Consider the following 17945-nt stretch of genomic DNA (forward strand, 5'->3'; position numbering starts at 1 on the left):
TTAAAACCTTATTAGGAAAAAATCTCATAAGAAAAAAATCCTAGTCAAGGAAAAAGAGTACATAATTCTTTTCAAGAATACGTTTTTGAATTACTACCTCATTAAAAACCTTATCAAAAAAAACCTAGTGGGAAAAACCTTGATGAAAGAAAAAGGTACAATGCGTATTTTACTCACCTGATGACTGCATTATAGAGATCTTTAAAATGATACATTCCAACTTTTCAATTGTTACAATAAGAAGGGCTTTGGTGAACAAATCTGCTAGATTGTCACTTGACTGAATTTGTTAAACAATAATTTCACCTTTTTCTTGGAGATCATGAGTGAAGAAGAATTTTTGGCGAAATATGTTTTGTTTGATCGCCTTTAATGTATCCTTTCTTTAACTGTGCTATGCAAGTAGTATTATCCTCATATAACGTTATTGGAATTTTCTTCTTGGTTGACATGCCGCACATTTCTCGAATATGTTATGTTACAAATATTAACCAGACACATTCATAACTTGCTCATGAATTGCTAAAATTTCTGCATAGCTAAAAGTAGCAACTACAGTTTGCTTTATAACATGCCATAAAATAGCCATACCTCCATATGTGAACAAATAACCTATCCGGGACCGAGCTTTGTGTGGATCAAATAAATATTCTGCATTTGCATAACTAATTAAATTTTATTTTGATGCATTTGAATTATATAATCCATATCCATTGTTCTTCGAAGATATCAAAGTATATGTTTAATTCCATTCCAATGTCTTCGAGTTGGAAAAGAATTATATCTTGCTAATAAATTCATAACAATTGCTATATCAAGTCATGTATTGCTAGCAAGATATATTAATGCTCCAATTTCAATAAGATATGGTACTTTAGGACCATGAAGTTCTTTATTATATCACGAGGTCGAAAAATGTCTTTTTTTCACATCTCATAACCTTACAACCATTGGTGAACTCAATGGATATGCTAACTCCATATAAAATCGTTTTAGCACTTTTTGCTATAAAATTAGATTAATGGACAAATATTCCATTTGTCAAGTGTTTAATCTAAAGACTCAAACAAAACTTTGTTTTTCCAAGATCTTTCATCTTAAATTCTCTCTTTAAGTAATCCACGGTTTTAATAACTCTTCAAGAGTTCCAATAATGTTCAGGCCATCAACATAAACAACAATTATAATAAATTCATATCTAAACCCTTTTTATAAAATGCTTGGGCATATAGGATTATTACTATAGCCTTCTTTTAAAAAATTTGCACTAAGGCGATTATACCACATGTGTCTGAATTGCTTTAATCCATATAAAGATTTATTTAATTTAGTCGAGTGAATTTCTTGAGAGTTCAAATTTTGTGCTTCAAGCAACATAAATCCTTCAAGGATTTTCATTTAGATATCGATATCAAATGAGCCATATGAATAGGCAGTAGCTACACTCATTAGACGCATTTTCATTTTCTCATTTATTGTCAGACTAATTAATATAGAATTGTTATTGTGTCCACCACAGAGAATATCTTTTTTAATATTTAATACCAGATTTTTGGGTAAAACTTTGTGTGATAAGCCGTGCTTTATATCTCATAATCTCATTTTTCTCATTTTGTATTTGCACAAATACCTATTTATATCTCATTAGTTTTACATCATTTGATGTATGGACTACAGGTCCAAAAACTTCACATTTTGCAATTAAATTCAATTCCACTTTGATTGCATCTTTCCACATTGGCCAATCATTTATATAAGTTCAAGATCTTTATTTTTCTTTCATAATAGTGAGCTCTATATTATATACAAAATATCATCGATGTTTATTTACCGATTCCATCTTTTCTCATCATGACATAATTTATTGAGATATCTTTATTTTCACTAATTTCAGGTACTTAAATTTCTTCTAAAATTTTTCTCAATTATGTCAAGAGTTTCTTCTAGAGTTTTCTACTTCCTCTTTCTGACCATCTCAAATATTTGCTCTTTTTCTTTTTTTAGGATTTACCTTTGGAATCAATTGGTTTCCACGCTTCTGGCGTGCCTTGTCCTACAGGGACATTAATGCTAATAGGAGCATTTGCAGTTGGTATATAAGATTTAGTTATTCCCTTTAGGTCAGTAAATACGTCTGGCAACTAATTTACTATATTTTGCAAAATAATTATCTTTTGAACTTCAAGTTCATATTGCTTTATGTGATGATTAAAACTAGATAATGATAATTTACTTTAAGAAATTTACTCTTTCAGCTGCTTATTTTCTCTCATTAATGTTGAAAAAATTGTTTCATCAAAATAACAATTGACAAACTTTGTCATGAATAAATCTCCTATCGATAGTTCTAAATATTTAATTATAAATGGAGATTTGTATCCAACATATATTCCTAACCTCTTTTGAGGACCCATCTTTGTGCGTTGTGGTAGAGCAATTGAAACATATACCGCACATTCAAAGAATTCTTATATAGAAAATATTTGGTTCCTGACCATAAACCAATTATATAGGGAGAATTTATAATAACTCGTTTGGCCTTGTGCATACAAATACTGCTACATCCAAAATGGCATGCCTTCAAGTCAACATTGGGAGTTTGAATTTCATAAGCTTGCAATCAGTTGGAAGCATTTAATAAATAATTCTGTTAAACCATTTGTGTATAAGCATAAGCAACAGGCTGTTCAATAGTTATTCCAACTAATATGCAATATTAAAGGCTTGAGATATAAATCCACCAGCATTATCAAGACAAATAATCTTAATTACATAACCAAGAAAATGTGCTTGCAAATGAATGGTTGCAAATGCCAAATTACAAGCTATAATAAGCACACATGTGACCATCTAGTCCATGCATCGATTAAAATCGTAAAATATCTAAATGGTTCACATGGTGGATGTATGAATCCACATATAACCTTGAATATTATTAAAAAAACATAGGGAATTCAGTTTCAACTTTAGCTGGTGATAGCCTTATAATTGACCTTCAGAGCAAGCAGCACATAAAATTCATTAGATTGAAAAATCTTCTAGTTTTTCAATGAATGATCATATAAATTTTCAATCATTTTCTTTTGCATCATTATTGATCTGGGATGGTCCAACCGGTCATGCCAAACATCAACATCATTAGTAAACTTTTGGTTTACTATGAGTTTCAATTATTCTAATATTTGTATTGTTTAATTTTGAGAATAAAGCGAGTAATTTTTTTCAACACACACTTTCTACTTGAGAGAATTGCAATATAGAGGTATTAAGTGTCTCCTCCATTCGTTGTCTCAATATGATATCTATTCAAACAAATATCTTAATAAACTTCTGTGAGACTTAATAGAAAATAATACATCATCTATTACTTTATTCCTCTAGGTAGTAAAATATTAGCTCTTTTAGAGCCTTCAATTAATTTTGTACTACCAGATATTGAATTGACTTTGATTTTTTTTTTCTTTTTGTTGTTAAGTAGGAAAAATATTTCTTTTTTTTAAATATAGTGTGTTATAGCAATATCTACTAGATATATATTTACATCATAGATCTTGGATCCAACAATACGAATATCCATATTTACAAGTAATAGAGGAACTAACATTAAATAAGAACATATATACAATAAGAAATTTAGAAGTTAAAATGAAATAACATTAAATATATAATTAAAATACATAATAAAAACATATCCTTTAAATATAATAAGAACATATTAAAGCATCTTCATAATATAGTTATACTAAAACATACCAATTACTATTAAGTTAATTCTCGGATATTCCCATTACTAATTAAATGATCAATTCCTTCTACAAGACAAGAAAATCAACCATGAATATTTTTGTTACCAATCATATAATCAAGTCCTCTTTCAAGATGGATAAATATCTTGATGTGCTATATCAACTTGGCCATGATTAAAATCATCACAAGATGTTATAGTTTTCGGTGATGCTTGATTCAATTCAAGATGTACAACAGGTACGTAACCAATGATCTTTCATGCCACGTCAATGACAATATGTTTACTATATTCCTCCTTTTTTTTCTTTCCATTTTTTTCTTTTCATTATTCATCCACTTCTAGTGGGTTAAAAGTATTCATCCACTTTTTTTTTATGGATTATTCACTTCTGGTGAGTCAGTGGGTTACAGCATTCATCCATTTCTAGTGGTAAAATTATCCATCCACTTTTAGTGAAAAAATTATCCATCCACTTTTAGTGGAAAAATTATCCTTATATTCTAATAGTAAAATTATCCATCCACTTCTAATAATAAAATTATTCTTAGATTCTTATAGTAAAATTATTATCCACTTATGGTGGTAAAATTATTATTAGAATTAAAATAGTGATAGTTTAAATTATTATAACAACCTCTTCCATATCCATGATCATAACTATTAAATAATGTGGCATTTACTTCAGGAAATAGATAGATTCATGACAATGACCATAAGTATTAAATGATATCGCATTCACTTTAGGGAATGGATAAATTTATAATTTTTTTTATTAATAGCTTGTTTGTCACATTCACTTCAAGGAATAGATATTATAATTTTTCATTAATAGTTATATTATAGAAAATTCGCTTTCCAATCAAGGGACAGAATATAATATATACTATATGATAGTAAAATTCATATTAAAGTTGATTTTTAGAAAATAAAAATATTAAAGAGATATCAAGTCACTTACTTGATTTATTACAACCAAAACAATTAAAGATCAACCATTGAAATTCTTTCAAAGCTTGGAGATGATGAAAACAAAATAATAGCAACACTTACCTGATTTGCTAAAACTATAAATCAAAACCAAATCGTTGAAGTCCATTTAAAGCTTGAAGATGATGAAAACAAAATAATTTCAAAACTTGAGAGATCAGAGAATCGTGCTGATAACGTGTTATGAAATAAATCTTAAAATAATTTGAAAGAATAATTAAAGAGAAGAAAGAAAGTATTTAGGGGGGAAAAAGATCTTATTGAAGTGTATATTTACAAATGAAGTGAATGGGTCTATTTATAGGCTAACAACCCCTTGAATCATAGTCATAATCTAATTCTATCTAAGAGTTCAAATCATATTACATTTCTTGTAACTTACCTTTTAGGCTGTTTGACTTGGTCTGCACTTCTTGAGTCATAATATAATAGACATTCACATATTTATTCATAACATTATATCATTTTTATAATTTTACGATAGGGAAAATATTTTTCAAAAGATGATCCAAATAATGAAAAATATTTTTGACAGTTTATTCAAACAACAAAAAATATTAAATTTTCCTAAAAAATATTTTACACAGAAAAAATTTTCCCTCGACAGCTTATTTTACGGTTATCAAATGGACTCTAATTTTTAAATCCAAAAAATCAAGATATGACACTTAATAAAAATTTGTCACACTTTTTATTAATTTTACATTAATTTGACTTGGTAAGTATTGCTATGAATTTTGCTAAAGAGAATCCTAAGGACATTTGGAAAGATTATTATATTAAATAATATCATACTCTATTTGTTGAAATGTAGTACATTGATCGTTAACTACTACATTTAATATAAAATTATAAGACATAATACTCAAATAAGCTCCTAAACTATTTAAAATATTCAAATAAATTCTTGTTCTTTTATTTTAAGTCAAACAAGTTTTTATTACTAATGATTGACTAATTGTCATTTATCAAAATGTCACTTATCATTCTATATCCACATAACACTAACATAGCGATAATGTGGAGGTGAAAAATGTCACATAGTCATGTTATTGTACTAAATTAGCATATCACGTTATTAGTAAATATGATATGTTAACATGCCATATCATTGTTAATTATGACATGTTAGCATGTTACGTCAGTGTCACACGGTATAGAATGATAAATAATATTTTAATTAAGTCAATCACTAATCATAATGGCTTATTTGACTCGCAATATAAGAAAAATGTTTTATTTAGTTTAAAATAAAAGTATAAGAGCTTAATTGAACGTAATAAAAGTTCAAAGGCTTATCATCTTATTTGGTTGTATAGAGATTATGTATTTTAAGTATTTACTTTTAATAAAAGACATTATTTTTTTTTTGTAAAACTTGTATATAACCGACTAAATAAAATCCATGGAATTATATATGTTATGCAAAATGAATTGTAAAGTGTTATAATTATGAAATCATTATTGCATGAAATTAGATTTCTTAAAAGTTCCTAGATAATATTTTGTAAAGAACTAGCTATTGATAAAACCGAGGGACTAGCATAATGTTATGTTCCTCATTTATAAAGTGTGTAATTGATCTCATAAATTGAAATATGGGATGCATGAACTAACATGCAAATACTTGTTACATGAACAAATTCATTAAACATGACCCACAATGAGAATTTTATTTGGTATTATTACTCAAGTATCTATGGAATAATTTATCATGTGACAATCGTATAAGTGATCCTTTGATTTCAAATCATCAGGTTGCCTTATTTGTGGACTATTATACTTTGTACTATTTAAAGTGGTCTTAATCAAGGATGCTCATAAAGAGATGGACATTGGGTGCAACATAAAGCATATGAAGGTAGCTGAATGATCAATAAAAGATTTATTATCCTAAGTGATACTAGAGAGAATATTCAATTATTTCTTGGAATATCTTAACTCGAGAAAATCCTTGGTCAAGGTAGAATGAAAATCTGAAAAATGATTTTTTCAAATTTCATTAAGGAGTTAAAAGACTAGCTACAAGAACAAAAATGGCAAAACAATAATATGGTATAGACACTACAACATGTTTTATTTCTTGTTGATATATTAATTACACAGTAAAACTATGCACAAATATGTTGAGTCAAACCACTGTCATTCTTCTTGACACTTAGATAGTTATGATGTATTACTCAATGTCAATCTTGATTTATAACTATGAATTAATCTGTTTGAGAATTGATGATGAATGTAAAACACTTTAATTCATCTAATCTTAATTTACCTTAAATTATATTTATATTTATTGTTAACATATTAAGAATCTAATGAATTACAGACATTAGCACTACGAGAAGTTGATAACTTACAGCTAATTGGTATTCCTCCATATTCTTGGCTGTGTTTGGACTCCTTGTGAAGAGGGAACCTTGGAAGCCTGATCTCCCCTAGCTAGCACTAGGCTCTACAAGTATAAACTTACTGAATCTCCTTTAGCATAATGGTAAGAGACGTTCTTGTGGATCACTATTAGAGACTGAACATTTAGACAACTTGTGATTTGCTGCGATCCGAACTCAATGCAAAGAACTGTTATTGTGTAAAAACCTTGTGATTACGACTCCAAGATCTTAAGGTGTAATGATTTTTCTCCTCTAATTAGGTTTTATATCTATTAAATAACAAAAATTTGAATTTACTTAGTGAAAAAGTTTTAAATTTCTATTGCCCTTGTGATTTGATTGCATGTCTTTTCGTCAACAAAGGACAAACCTGATACGTTTCTCCTTTGCACATATACGTGTGTTTTTATGTGTATCATTATTATTTCTTTTAAACTAAGCTTCTCTTGAAATGGAAATGATTTGATCCAGAAAAAAATGGAAAAGAAAAGAAAAGGGTTCAACGATTACATAAAATCCATATGGTAAGTACTTCACTTCACTTCACTGAATATACATCCATGATAATGATACACCTGAAAGCTGCAGACAAGACTTCCAATAAATAGAGTACTCCAACTCTAGGATAATTCCCAAATGGGCTTTAAAAGAGTAACTCTGAAGGACTATAGTTTTATTTATATGATCAGTCAAATGTACAGCTTGAAGCAGCAAAACCCAACCTGCTATTTAAAAGATCAAATTCCCACAAATGATTTTGCTGCAAAATATTGCCAATCACGGAAGGTCCAGGCCAACTCGTGGATGAAAAGCCCAGACACTTCACCGCTTCTTCAGCATCGATGACATAACTTTTCACTGGCGGCACCAACTTAGCTCCATCAGCAAAATGGAATGCCAGTTTTGGCATCAATGACTCCTCAAATCCTGCAGCACTGAAACAATAATCGGGCCCCAAGTTCAGTTCCAGTTTCTTGAATTTGCTTAAAGGGGCCTGAAAAGCAGCTATGACTTTATCAAATAAAGGTTTCACCAGGTATGTTAAGCTTGAACCTGAGTCCATAATAACCCCACCGTCACCCTTAACATCCCATATATATGATGGGATATCCAGCATTTTACCATTTACTGAGATGCCAGAAACATTTACTGCATAATATGGATTTACTATTCCAAGGATCAACTGCGTGAATTGCATGTTTGGCAATGGAGAACTAGTAACTCCTCCGAAGACAAGAAAGTTGACAAGATTACTAGGGCTCAGATGATCAACCAAGCAGTATGAAAACTTGTCTCCAAACTCCTTAGCTGCTTTCACTGCAAAAGAGTGCTGGTCAAAACCTAACCCCATCACTCCATCAATGTCATGGAAATTTCCCCGTATTGCCTCGCTACACCCGACCATTACGTCCGTCACTTTTATCTTTTGGCCGCCGCTAAGGCGGACTTTAACAGTATCATTTCCAAAGATTCCGACCACTCTGGTGCCATCTGCATATCTACCAACAACGTAACGTTATTTATTAGCAAGAGGAACATTGGGTAATTTTCATGACGAAAAGAATTTTCTCTAAAAATTTCTTGATTAAATTTTCTTTTACAAATTTTTATAGTATACAGATAGGTAATTTTCATGACAATATATATTGAGAAATTCATTCTATCTTACATCAATCATATTATTAATCATTACACCAAATAAGACAGAATAAAAATTGCATTTTACTCTCATTATACATCAAATCGCATGCATCATATGATCCTATCTAGCTAGTATTTTTTTTTATCTTAGTTAATTCCATCTTAATCATATCTTATAGAACCAGGATGCCTACGGGTTTAAAAAGGGAAATTAAGAAAGGAATGCAAAGCGAACAACAATTAATTGGCAGCATTTTGAAAGGGTTATGCAGGGGTTAATAGCAAATAGAAAGGAATTAAAGGCGACATAGAAGATCTACCTGTAATCATAGGCACAGGGAGCCATTGGCGTAGGACAAAGGGCCAAAGAGAAAGATTGTGAGAGCTCAACCTTGCAAACGTCAGAGGAGCATGGAATTGGCTTAAAGGTACGTGACTGATTAGCGTAAAATATCCTCTCATGAAGTTTGGTCCTGTCCATGGAAAAATTCTTGCACTTGTAGCTGCATCTCATCCAGGTAAGACTGCTCCCTGTATCCGCTATCATAATGAACTTCTTTGGAGGGCTTCCTACCCTGAACGAAACAAAGTATTGCCCTGTCCCTATATCAGCGGCCGATCGCATTGGGAGCTCTACCAGATTGCTGCTTCCCATCATCTTCATCTCGAAAGTCATCCTTCTTGGGCCTAGCCTTTGCGAGATTGTATGTAGCCGAGCATTGTCGCTGTGGACGAGCTGTTTTATGCGCTCTCTTGTACTGGTTGGGGGCCCCAGGGTCGTTCCATGGTCTTCTCCAAGCTCAGGTGAATGCCTGTGGATCAGCTTAAACCGAACCTTCTCATTTGGAGGAGTAATAGCTTCGGAAGCATGAGCCTGAAAGAAGAAACTATGATTGAAGAACAAGAACAATGAAAGGAAAACGAGGGAGATGGACCTCTCCATCTTTGGAAGGGTGACAAGGAAAACCAAACACCGGTCAAAGAAAAAAACGTACCAAGACACAAAAGATAGAAGAAGAAGAAGAAGAAGGAAGAAAAAAATTGGAAAAGAAAACTAACAATGGAGAGGGATTTAAGCCGAACTTGCGGAAATAATTACACTTGTTGATGTTTGATAATAGCAATGGGGACAATTTTACAATCCATAATGGATGATCAATTAACTCGAGGGGAAAAACATAATTGTCCTGGCTCTATCTATATGCTGACTTTTTTGCTTAGAAATCTGACGTCTATCAAGGGATGGGGATAATTTGAAAACTTGGTAGTCATGTAAAATTAAGAATCTCAATACGTATTTTGATAATAACTTAAGTTGAATGTAGAAGAAATGATTAATTGTCCATTTTGTTCGGTCGGTCATAATCTAATAACAACTTATCAAATTTTCAATATGATGACGTTAGGATACATGCTAATTATGGTATCGGTTGCTGAGTTGGTCCATCCAACTCAAAATTTTTGTCCAAATTTTGAATTTATTTCTTTTATTTTATTAAATTTTAGATTTAAATCCTTTATTATAATTTGTATAAATTAAATCTCTTTATTTTCAAAATTTGTTAATGTCTATCCAATCGTTAAAACCGTCAAGCTTTTTTTTCTAAAGTTATTGACTTAAGGTTGTGGTCAATTATACTGACCTGATGTTAATCATTGATTCTAATAGGTCAAATTTTGAATTTAGTAGTTGTATTCTATCAAAATATTGAGTTGAAAAAACATTCCAATTGTGTTTGAGAAAAAGAGATGGAGGAGAACTAAAAATTGTGTGATGCAAAGAGAATTTTAGGACAGTGTTCAATGCGAAATCTGAAATAAAGATTGAAGAGATTCAATCAAGTTAGTCAAAGAAATTGTTGTTAACCTTTTTAAATCTTTTTTGGGGAAAATTTTTTTTCTTGCAGTTTCTAATTTCTATTTTTTTTTTACCTCCATTTGTGATAGCCATAATATCTGAAGACTAGAATTTAATGAACAAAATTAGATAGATGATTTTAGGAGTTCATTTTGTAAATGGGCCTCATGCATAAGGCGTTTCTGAGAATGACCCCCCCTATAATTTTAATTGTTTTTAGCCAAGAGAAAAAAATTGGACAAAATTGTCCTTAATGAAACTGACACATTCGCACTCATTCGTTTAGCTCCGCGCCTCGACCCGAAACTTATTAACGGGTCAAGTATGTTTATATGGACCATAACTCCTCGGTTTTCATCGAGAGATCGTACATATTCTCAGAAGCAATTCTATCAAAAGCATTCCTCGCCAGTTTAACTTTTGAGCATTTTCGGAGTGGTAGGAGAATTTTGGAGTGGTTATTATTCGCATAAAGGTAGTTCACATATTGAGCAGTGAGAGGAAGTTGACATTACGCTGAGAAAGGTATAATATTTTTTTTATGAATTTTTTATTTTATTTTGAACCATGTGGAGAAATGGTTATTTTTCATGTTTAGGGTTTAGGTTTTTGAGTATAAATCTATACATATTGCTTGTTTATATTGATATTTTTGTTATTTGAAATTTTTGAATATAAACATTAAGGTGGTATTGTTGGTGTTGTTGGGGTGGAAAGGTGACTAGCCATGCGTGATTGGTTGATATGTATGTGCTATGACCCTTTGTTAGGAATTGGGTTGAGGGTTTAGATATTGCGTGACTGAGGGCTTGCTTACGTGGTTGGCACCTTTTGCATGAGTGGATTTTGGCCTGAGGTCACCTAAGTTTTGCGTGATTGCATAAGGGTTTAACTTTGTGTGACTGATTGATAGGTCTTTGCATGACTAGTTTCTAAGTTGTTACGTGAATATTGTTCAGGCATGGCGTCAGTTAGTGTGTGCGTGATTTGATTAGTTGTTCTTAGAATTGCATGACTTGTTTATAAATCATTACGTGATTTAATGTTAGTAATTGCGTGACTAATTGATTAGGCATTGCTTGACTTTTGTTGTAGGAAATTGCACGAGTGTCATAACTGCATGAAATTTATCTGCATGGCATTACATGACCGACATTGGGTTCATTTTGTATTATTTTGGGTTAATTGTAATGCTTTAATGTGTATATGTTGATTTACTTAATAATCCATGCTCCACACTTGGATTAATTATTCTGTTTCATGGTTGTCTAAAAACAGTTAAAAATATTGTGAGAGTTATTTTTTGAGTGAGCTTCTGAGGAGGGCTATTTCTAAAAAGTTCCTCTAGTTTTTTTGTTAATCAACAATGATGGTATTAACATGACTAAAATGAGAATGTTATTTGTTTTATGTTGCAGATGGCCAGCACAGGAACAGAGCAGAATAACGTGGAGTCTTTACTTTGTGTACCGAGGCACTGATGGGGGTTCAATGTGGGCATTAACATCCACTGTAAGTGGTCACATCTGCACGTGATACGTGAGATACTGTGTCAAGTAAACGAGTTGGAAAACTTTAAGAGAACATGCTTTGGGCACATGATGGATGTCGAATCAGACAAGAGTTTATTCTGCGCCAGTCTCATGCATAACCTAATGTTGCGTATAATCAATGAACCTGACGCCATCGAGGTAGAGTTATGGTTTGCAATAGGGAAAACGAAGGCCCGATTTTCTAAAAGGGAGTTTTGTCTTGTGACAAGACTGAAGTTTGGTCCCTTGCCGGCCCTTATTGTCAATCAGTATGAGGCCCTCCCTAGAGGAATTCACCTACGATATTAGGGATCGGGGAAAGAGAAGAGGTGAAGATCCAACATGTTTTAGATACGTTCAAGGGAAAGCAGTTTCAGCAAGAGGAAGACGCGACCAAGATGGCCCTCGTCTTGATCGAGACCAATGTTTTATTCAGTCAAGACTACAGACGATCAGTGGTTCCATGGTTGTTATCGCTGGTCGAGAACATCGACGAGTGGAATACATTTCCATGGGGCACATATGTTTGGAGTTTGACTGTGGATTACTTGATGAGGGGTTTCGAACCTCCTGCTGTGGGCGTAGCAGAGAGAAAGTGCTACCACCTATACGGATTCATATGGGCGTTTCAGGTAGTCTGTTATACCCTAATGTTTATCATTATCATTATTCTTTTTGCATAAGAATTTATGAGGTGAGTAAAAATGTTACACAATTGATGTGCAATTTTGGGCATTGGAAGTAATACCTAAAATCAGAAGCTTGTTCTGAAGGCAGTGACAACCCGAACAGGTTTGGCCGAGAATGCTTAAATGGCAATGTGACGAGAGGCCTACAAGCTTCCACTCAATTATTGCAAGTTTGGAGAGAGAGAGCAATGTGAGTAAAGAAACCATATTTTTTTATTTTATTAAATTTTTTTTATTGTCATAGGGTAGCGAGGGTTATACCTAATGGGAATGTATGTTTTGGTGCAGTTGTGCACAGTGAGGACGTTGGAGCCAATGGCAAAAGAGATGTTGAGCGCATACTGGGCGGACATTGAGGTCAATATCTCCGAGGGGCAGCAATACATTCCATTATGAAAGTTGGAGGGTCGGCCAGAATTTGGTCCCTAGCAAAGGAGGAAAGTAATAGACCGCAAAGGGAAAAGTCTTTTACGACGAGCTGTTAAGCGAAGACGCACCACGAAAGAGGAGGTCCATTCTCAGGTGCTGCTGAGGCACCTGATTCTCCTCCTACAGCTCTTCATGGTGCTTTTCCTGCTACTCATCATGCTGCTACTCCTACTGCTCCTCATCTTGCTTTTACTGTTGCCCCTTCTCCTGCTTCAGGTGCTGCCCCTCATGCTGAGCCGTGTAACCCACCGTTGCGTCCGTAAATGACTACAAACATTAAGTGAGAGCTGCAAAAGATGCTGACACAGTGGAAAAAAGACCTCAAATCATTGTAAACGAATATGCAGATACAGATGCATGCAATGCAGTTGGAGATCCATCAGTCAATGTAGTTGGAGATCCAACGAACGATGCAGATGTAGATGCAGTCACTTCATGAGCATATCCAACACTCACTGCAAGGGTTGGAGGATCAGATTGTTTGTCGACTGATCGACCATTTTGAGGTATGAGCTTTTATGTTATTCATGCGTGAGTTATAACATGTGCAATGTATACACTATTCTAATGTGTTTGATTTTTTTAATCGTTTAAGATCGATTGATGGGTGAAAAGGATGGTGAGCGAGACAAAGAGGGCAGCGGTACTAGGGTTGATCTTGATGATATAGGTGGCATAAATCAATCAAGTACATCGGCTCAAAGCTCACTTCCCGCTGGCCCGATCGAACATCATCCTACTCCTATCCCATCTCCAGTAGAGGCAACCTAGCATTCTCATCGCATGCCTTTTCTCGAGGCTCCATCTCCTCCATCTGAGGTCGAAGAGGGGCCTCATCTTACGAGTAGTCGAACTACAACTTTCGTGCATCTTGCTTCTGTCCCAACTCCAGCAGAGGCCCCCCCGCATGGTGAAATCACACCTTCTCTTGAGGCTTCACCTCAACCTAAGCCATGAAGATGCACGTGTGAGCTTGGCCAGCAAATACCTTCGAAGCCCATACGTTAACCTGCTATTAGTCCAATGCAAAGCGAAGGACGATTTAAAGGACAGATATGAGTCCTTTATAAAAAACGAGCAAGCCAAGTAAAATGAAACAGTAGACGATATTAGGGTTAACGGTTATAGGGTATTTATTACATAGACCTTTTGATATGCATATTATTATAAAGAGAAAATTATGGGAAATGACCTTCGTAGTAAGGTCACTTTAAAAATGACTGTCACTATAATTTTAATTTAACTCTATTATAAATATGCAAAGTTAACATTCTAGGCATTGAAGTGTATGAGGGCCTTGATTTTTTTTAGCGATTGGAGATGCCGAAAAAGTTGATGGGCAACCAACAGATTGATGCATGCATCAGCATGTTGTGTAAGTGGGTGCGCGAGCACCATTCACAACACTACAAGTAGAGAATATGCATCGTTGACACTACCTTTTATGTAAGTATATTATATTTTACTAAGTTATAATTATTCAAATGTATGGGGTATGTATTACTTAATTGCATCTAATTATTGTGTATAATATAATTGACAGCTTATTTTGCTAGGTCTAAGAAAAGAAATGCAACCTTCCCCCACCGAGAAGACATTCAAGCCAAGTGAGGCGATAATGCCAGATGATGTGCTTCAGTATGCAAGAGGTGGGAGACCTCCGTGGGGTTTGCCATGGCATGAGGTTGACTCAATTCTCGTACCATGCTATTTCGACGACCACTGGGTGGTAATGCACATCAACTTGCTGAAATAGACTATGATGTTAGTGGACTCATCATACAATCGAACAAAAGCACTGAAGTCTAGCTTGCATGATAAACATATAAGTCCACTAACATCATTGTTTCCCATTATATGCCACCAGGCAGGGTACTTTGTCAGCTCGCGTCGTTAAAAGCAACCTTTGACGTAGATGAGGTATAAGTTAAATGAAAAGACCCCGATACAGCAAGATTCGTACAGTTGCGGGGATTGGGTTATTGCCCTGTTGCAGTGGTTGATCGGGTCAAAGGATCAAACACTGAAGGCAAACGCGATAAAGGGCATTCAAAAAAAGTTTACCCTTGAGATTTTTGCAAATAGCATAAGTTGTAAAATTTTTTAATTTGTTTATTTTTTTTCAATCTGTAAATAACATTATTCTATATCATTTCCATATTATTCTTTGTTGTATCATTTACATATTATTCTTTGTATAAAATTCATGTGATAAGCATACGGGTCTAATAAGAACAACATTGTTCTTTTCTTATTCATATCGTAAAGTACGTTAGTATTTTACACAATTTACATGACAGCGTTCATGCATTTGCATATGCCAACTATCGCAGCCCAAATTTCGGGCCATGATCGGCGGAAGGGCCCAATGGGCATAGCCCACTAAGCCCAAGCAAACCTATTTATGAAATTCTGTTTCATTATTCCCACCATCATTTCAAACCACAAATCTTTATTCTCAATTATACGTATTTCGATAATAAACAAGACAACTAAAAATTTATATTTGTACTAATCCAAAATACTGTCATTCATTGCCATCTCATAATGGCATCATCATATCACATATACATCTATTGTTTGTAGTCTAAATCTTAGCGATTTACATCGAGTGTAAATCCACATGCAAAATTCTTGATGACCAGCGGAGTGACTTAGGTAAAGGCACAGCTACCGAATGCCATATTCCTAACAAGGGGTGAGTACGAGTGGTCTCCTTAATCTCGGTCTCAACTAGCTACGGATCTGAAAACATGCAATTTAAAAGAGTGAGTGAACATAAGAAGGAAATAAACAACGATAAGGAATGTTTTAGAAAACATGATGCACTTACGATAAAACCATGCAATTTAATCAAATTTTTGGTTAAAACCCCTCATTTCAAACTTTGAATGTTTAATCCCTTGATGTTACAAGATCTATGATAAACCATGAAGTTGAATAGAATGAAAGTTTTAGCAATGACCAAGTAAGATAAGCAAACAGAGGGTTTTCTCGCTGCAGCGATAAGGCATTCTTAGTTTGCATATGTTTTGGTTTTTCAAGCATAGCTCCCATTACAAAAATCCAATTGACATGTTTTGGGTCATTAAAAAGCTAAGAGGCTGGGCTACCACTTTAATTTTACCACTTTGCTCAGTTTTGACTAGAAGGTGGTCAAAATCTGTGTCAAAGTAAAAGCACTGCACTAGAATTTTGGAACCACCCGAGAGTTTCTTGCTATAGCGAGATTCAATTTCGCTGTAACGAGAATCCATTCTCACTGCAGCGAGATTCAATTTTGCTGTAGTGAGAATCCATTCTCACTGCAGTGAAATTCAAAGCATGGATTAAGGCTGCCTACCCGAGAGTTTTTTGTTGTAGCAAAAATGAATCTCGTTGCAGCGAGAAACAAAGCAATTTAGTTGAAGGGGTCTTGTTACATCGAAAAGCCATTTTCTTGCTGAAATGAAAAACAATTTGGGAGCAATTAACAATGCCAACATACAATACAATCACAAATATTTTCATAAACTTTCTTTAACATATATATATATATATATATACATACATCATCATGCATACCATCCCGCCACACTCAGCTCATGTGCAATCCCTACACGTACAATGCAATATCATCATCATGTGCACTCCCTACTCGCACATAGCAAGGTCATCATCAACTCATGTGCACTCCCACATCGCACATAGCTGGGTCATCATCAGCTCATGTGCACTCCCACACCGCACATAGTTGAGTCATCATCAGCTCATGTCCACTCCCACACCGTACATAGCTGGGTCATCATTATCACACAAAAAGAGCATCCAAAGCATAATATACATATCAATTTAATGTGATAACGCATGAACTATTCATATTGCACATTACACAAGATAGAAACATTTCATCAAGGGTTTGTTCTCCAAGTATTTTTTTTAAAGCAAAAATAAATGAAACTTTTAAATGATTTATTTAAACATGTAGGCACGTCCCAAAATATTTTGAAATGCAAGTTCACTCACCAGTTTTTGTCGATGTTTTGGTGGGCTCTAACTTTGATTAATGTTCTAAATAGAGGTATGGGGTTTCATTGGAACCTATCACACAAAACAACATCGCCATCAACCCAACTAGGCATTAATACCATTTCGAAAGCTGTTTCTTAAATCAAGTTCTACTAGTCATCCCTAACTAACTTCTAACTACTAATAAATGGCTATTATTTGCGCTACTCTAGTCACACTAAAAATAAATAAACAATTTCAACAATAAAACACTCACAAATCTAATTACTAGACATTATCAACAACTAGAGAGATTAACCTTAACTCATACTCACCTTGATGGTCTTTGTAGTTGAATTCTCTTTCAAAATTTTTCAAGCTAATAAGGGAAATCACTCTCTCTCTCTCTCTCTACACATCTAGCTAGTGAGTGAATATACTAAAGAAAGACTTTTAAAGGCTGTTGAGGTATAAAAGTGGAAGAGCATGAAAACCTTATGAATGAGTGGGCAAAAAGCATGAAACTTGGACTTTCTATGAGAGATTTATGGAGGATTCAAGGTTTTCTTCCCATGGAGGGTGAAGAAAACGTGAAATGGAGAGAAAAGATGGATGAAAGAAGAAGCTGCTGGAAGTTACTGGAAGTTAGATATTTATATATAAAGTTTATCCAATTTCTTATAT

The 17945-nt window shown here is 33.7% G+C and overlaps 1 protein-coding gene across 1 annotated transcript; it reads right to left on the minus strand.

The window, feature by feature from the left end:
• Positions 7604-9751, minus strand: LOC18612295 (aspartyl protease family protein 2). The gene is made up of 2 exons (XM_007049021.2): positions 9087-9751; positions 7604-8624 (listed from the first exon to the last, which is right to left on the minus strand). The coding sequence occupies exons 1-2, from the start codon at positions 9707-9709 to the stop codon at positions 7811-7813; spliced, it is 1437 nt and encodes a 478-aa protein (XP_007049083.1). The 5' UTR covers positions 9710-9751; the 3' UTR covers positions 7604-7810.

This window comes from Theobroma cacao, chromosome 1 (genome assembly GCF_000208745.1).
Source record: "Theobroma cacao cultivar B97-61/B2 chromosome 1, Criollo_cocoa_genome_V2, whole genome shotgun sequence".
In the NCBI taxonomy this organism is placed as follows: domain Eukaryota; kingdom Viridiplantae; phylum Streptophyta; class Magnoliopsida; order Malvales; family Malvaceae; genus Theobroma; species Theobroma cacao.

Bases quoted from the DNA above. Each gene is read 5' to 3' on its own strand.
- LOC18612295 (XM_007049021.2), bottom strand. From the start codon at position 9,709: ATGGAGAGGTCCATCTCCCTCGTTTTCCTTTCATTGTTCTTGTTCTTC. The intron at 8,625-9,086 runs GTAGATCTTCTA...CGTTGTTGGTAG, and splicing joins CCCTGTGCCTATGATTACAG to ATATGCAGATGGCACCAGAG.